This window comes from Centropristis striata, chromosome 21, assembly GCF_030273125.1.
Source record: "Centropristis striata isolate RG_2023a ecotype Rhode Island chromosome 21, C.striata_1.0, whole genome shotgun sequence".
In the NCBI taxonomy this organism is placed as follows: Eukaryota; Metazoa; Chordata; class Actinopteri; order Perciformes; family Serranidae; genus Centropristis; species Centropristis striata.
The window spans coordinates 24663354-24668353 of NC_081537.1; the positions used below are offsets into that span (position 1 = coordinate 24663354).

At 27.9% G+C, this 5000-nt stretch overlaps 1 protein-coding gene across 1 annotated transcript in view; it reads left to right on the plus strand.

Annotated features, from left to right (window-relative positions):
- Positions 1 to 5000, plus strand: part of LOC131959712 (rho GTPase-activating protein 44-like) — a 102293-nt gene that overhangs the window by 64971 nt on the left and 32322 nt on the right. The window contains exons 5-7 of the mRNA XM_059324923.1: positions 47 to 158; positions 1674 to 1750; positions 4735 to 4849. Coding sequence (XP_059180906.1) covers positions 47 to 158; positions 1674 to 1750; positions 4735 to 4849 — 304 coding nt within the window. The remainder of the gene's footprint in view (positions 1 to 46; positions 159 to 1673; positions 1751 to 4734; positions 4850 to 5000) is intronic.

Sequence of the window (5000 nt, forward strand, 5' to 3'; positions counted from 1 at the left end):
TTCAGGAGACCTACATTCTCTCTGTGATGTTTCTGTGATGCTGCAGGAAGATGCTGAAGCTCTGCGGAGAGACGCAGGACAAGCTGGCTCACGAGCTCATCCTGTTCGAGCTCACCATCGAGAGAGACGTGGTGGAGCCGCTGTACGACCTCGCAGAGGTACACACTCATCACACGGACACACTCATCACTGGGACACACTCATCACTGGGACACACTCATCACTGGGACACACTCATCACTGGGACACACTCATCACTGGGACATACTCATCACTGGGACACTAATACACACTAATCACATCAATCCTAACAGTTTATTAGGAAAAAACACCAAACTGAGAGCCCTTTTTTTTTTTACTCAATTCCAGTTCTTTATTTAGTTTTCAAGGTAGATTAAAAACCATAATGCAATCCAAGACAACAATTAAATGAAGAGCAGAATAACAGAAAAAATGTCTACTGCAAGAAGAGAATTTATATAAATAAAATTCATTAAAAAAAAAAAAAAAGCCCTGAACTGCCTGTCTGTCTGAGTCTGTATGTTTTTTTTGTTCTCCTTTCTGATTGAAGTGTCTGTTGTTCGTTGAATGGCTGTCTTGTTTTATGGTTTGAAAAGAAAAATTCAATAAAAATAATTTAAAAAATAAAATAAATAAAATGTATTTTAATTATAGAAACAGTCAGAATATTCACTTTCTGTTGTGTTTCCAAAAAGGAAATACAAAAGAATAAAACGTATATAAACCTATAATAAATTAATTTAAAAAGTACTTGTTTCATTTTTATACTTTCAACAGTAAATATTGTTCATTTGTGCCATTTTTTGAATATTTTTGTTTAATAAAAATGGTGTATATTCATTGTTTTCCATATATTGTTTTTTATGTTTAATTTCAGTCCTTTACTATAGATTTTTTAAATGTTCATAGTTATCATATGATAATTATATGAGTTTTATAAGTTCTCTTCTCGGCAAATTAAGAAACAATACTTATTTTTTTCTCCTTTTGACTCAATAATAATAATAATAATAATAATAATAATAATAAATAATCAGATATATTTTGTGATTATAAAGATACTGAAAGTCGGTTAAAAATGATAAAACCTCCAGATTCTTTATAAATCTTCTTATTTATTACCTTAAAAACTCCCTTTCAATTTTAATAATAATTATCAGACTTTTTCAGGGAAAGAACAACAAAGTCCAGGACTTATTTACATTTTTGTCTCAGATGTTTTCACCGAATCAGAAGGGAAAAAAACAGAATAAGCATATATCAAGTTTTAGAAAATGGACAACAAAAATATGAAAAAAAGTTCAAAATATCTAATATTTTGTGCAGAAATGTGCAAAATATTGTCCAAACATAGACGAGTAAATCTGCAGCACCTGCTTGGTTTAAATAATAAAATCATGCAGAAAAATATTTTCAAGTGCACCCCAGACTGGAATAAAAAATACGAGGGAAAAAGTTGTTTTGAGTCCTTTAATAGTTCCTGAAGGTTCTCAGACTGCTCTGCTCTGTGATCTCATGCTGACGGTGTTTAATCAGGACAGAGAGTTGGTTATTATCTGTAAATTAATCTCCATGTGAGCAGAAACAGGTGCAGAGCTTCTGTTTCCTCTCACACCAACAACAAACAGTAATTCTCTGCTCCGTCCTCTCAGGTGGAAATCCCAAACATCCAGAAACAAAGGAAACATTTAGCCAAGCTGGTGCTGGACATGGACTCTGCACGGACACGGTGAGTCTCTGCTGCTGCTGCGAGAAAGTCACAGTGAGCTCTGGTTACAGGAAGCCCTGCAGGGGAAAATTTACTTCATTTTGGTTTAATTCTTCCTGCTTCCAGGATAAGACTGGTGGTATTTTATATTTTTATATGAAATGATGAATTTTTATTTTATTATTATATTTTTTTATATTATAATTATTATATATATTTCTTATGATTATTTATATTTTTTGTAATTTTGTTATATTTGTTAATAACTCAATTTAAAGACCAAAAACAGAAGAATAAGATATATATAATATATCTTATGTATTATCTTATTTATTATTTATTATTTTTTATATATATATAACTATATATATGTATGTATATATATATATATGTATGTGTATATATATATATATATATTTATGTGTATATATATATATATATATATATATATGTATGTATATATATATGTGTATTATATATATATATGTATGTATATGTGTATATATATATGAATGTATATGTATATATATATATATATATATATATGTATGTATATGTGTATATATATATATATATATATATATATATATATATATATATGTATGTGTATATATATATATGTATGTGTATATATATATATATATGTATGTATATATATATATGTATATATATAAAAAAAGTTTTAAATGTATTTATTGACACTTTAAAAACAGAATATCTCCAATAGATTAAATAATAAATAATAATAATAATAATAATAGTGGATTCATTAGTTTGTTGACTCTGGTTTTGAAGCCAAATTTCATACTTGTATGATTTTTAATGTAATTGTTATACCTAAATAATTGCATTTACATAATTTGTCTTTGATCGGCTATAACACTGTATTTATTGGTTTTAGTGTTGGAAGAAAAAAGAAGAAAAAATCTGACATAAATTAAACGATTACTAAAAATATAAAAAATATAAAAATATGTTAAAAAATAAATAAAATAGAAATAATAAATTAGAGACTGGGAGGCAGGTCCAGTTTGGTCTCAGGGGGGCAATAACCCCTTTTTGTGGACATGTTTCTGGTGAAATGATGTACATGCAAATATTAAGGTATAACAATTACATTAAAAGTCATACAAGTATGATATTTTACAGTTAGTCTCCGACACAAAGAGGAAAGTAGCAAAATAAGATACTGGAGCCCATCCACCTACAACATCCCCATAACAACAAAAATCTGACAAATTCTCATGAAAAAAGATTCTTTCCAGGTTTATGGTGATTATCTCCACCTCCACCTCCTCATAAACTTTTATATATAAAACTTTATAATAAATAGTATAATTCATGTCTCCTCTCCTCTCAAAGACCAGCTGCTGTTGCTCTCTTGTTCCTAATCGTCTCGTTTTGTTTCACTGTTTCTACATTAAAGTTTCAGCAGTTCTTCAGTATTTTTTAATACATTATCCAAACAACAAAATGAAACTGTAAAAGTGTTTACAGGGTTCTTTAAAGTAAACAACACTGTGATTACAGAAGAAAGAACATTGTGTTTTGTTGTTGTTTTTACTTTAAACTCTGAAACACACAGTCACTCTCTCTCTGCTGATTCACTCTGAGCTCTGACAGCGAGAGAAATGTGATTTTCCTCACTGCAGTCCAGTCACTCAGTGCTTTTTTTTTTTTGTGACCCAAATCTGAGACAGTTTTTCCCATCATGCTGCTGTGAGCTGAGCTCCTCTGGCAGCACGACGTATTATCTGCACCACAGACTCAGACAGACAGACAGACAGAGAGAGGAGAGGCTGAATGAGACGAGAAAACAGCTTCAAATAAATATATGAGGACATATACTGCATAGTGAAGTGTTATCTGAAGTTGGTTTGTTTTGTTTTGTTTTTAAGTTGTCGAGGATTTTCTCTCAGGAACTAGTCTGAAGCTGTTGAAGTAAAATAAAAATAATTCTGTAGTTTAACAGGATGTTTGTCAGCACCAACTTTTACTTTGTCTGTTTAAAATACTCAAATCCAGACAGAACGTATTATTAGAATAGAAATGTTTTATTTTTTTATTCATTTATTCATTGTTATTTGTTTTCATTTCAATCTTATATTTACAGTATTTCATTTATTTATTTATTTAATGTTATCTCAATATATTATTATATTCTTTTAACTATCTTATTTAGTCATTTTTATTTCTTCATGTATTAATTGTTATTTGTTTTTATTTATTATTATATTTCTAGTATTATTTTATTCAGCTATTTTATTTATTTAATGTTATCTCATTATATTAATATTTTCTTTTAATTATCTTATTTAGTCATTTTTATTTCTTCATGTATTAATTGTTATCTGTTTTTATTTATTATTATATTTCTAGTATTGTTTTATTCAGCTATTTTATTTATTTAATGTTATCTCATTATATTAATATTTTTTTAATTAATTAATTAAGTTATTTTTTTTGTTTTTAATTTATTATTATACTTCTAATATTATTGTATTTATTTATTTTTATTTATTCATGTATTTATTGTTTTTTGTTTTTATTTATTATTATATTTCTAGTATTGTTTTATTCAGCTATTTTATTTATTTAATGTTATCTCATATTAATATTTTTTTAATTAATTAAGTAAGTTATTTTTTTTGTTTTTATTTTATTATTATACTTCTAAAATAATTGTATTTGGTTATTTTTATTATATTTATGTAATGTTTTCTCATTATATTAATATTTTTTAATTCTTTTATTATGCTGTTTTTCATATTATTCAAATTTTTTTCCCTTTAATATTTGATGTTGAGGGAGAGGCACACAATTTTGTGATGAAAATAGTAAATTAGAGCTTTATTTTGTCTCTTGAGGAAAGTATATTCCTGTTTGAGAGGCTCTAATAAGTAAAGTTAATCTGTAGAAACTGGACATTTCATTTAGGCAGATAAAAGACTTTATCAGGTTATTAATGGCATCAATGTCTGACTCCATGATGTTTTTGTCCCCAGGTATTATCAGTCCACCAAGTCTTCAGGACTGTCCAGTAACCTGCCGTCAGGAGCCAAGGCCGACCACCTGCGGGAGGAGATGGAGGAGGCAGCCAACCGCATGGAGATCTGCCGAGTCAGTGATCCTTTATTCACTTTATTCACTATCAGGAAACTGTTTTTCTTTTTTTCTTTTTTTAACACATTTATATACAAGACATACAAGTAAACAAGGTACTAAGGATAATCAGAAAGAAAGAAAAGATAATCTTTCTTTAATATTTTTA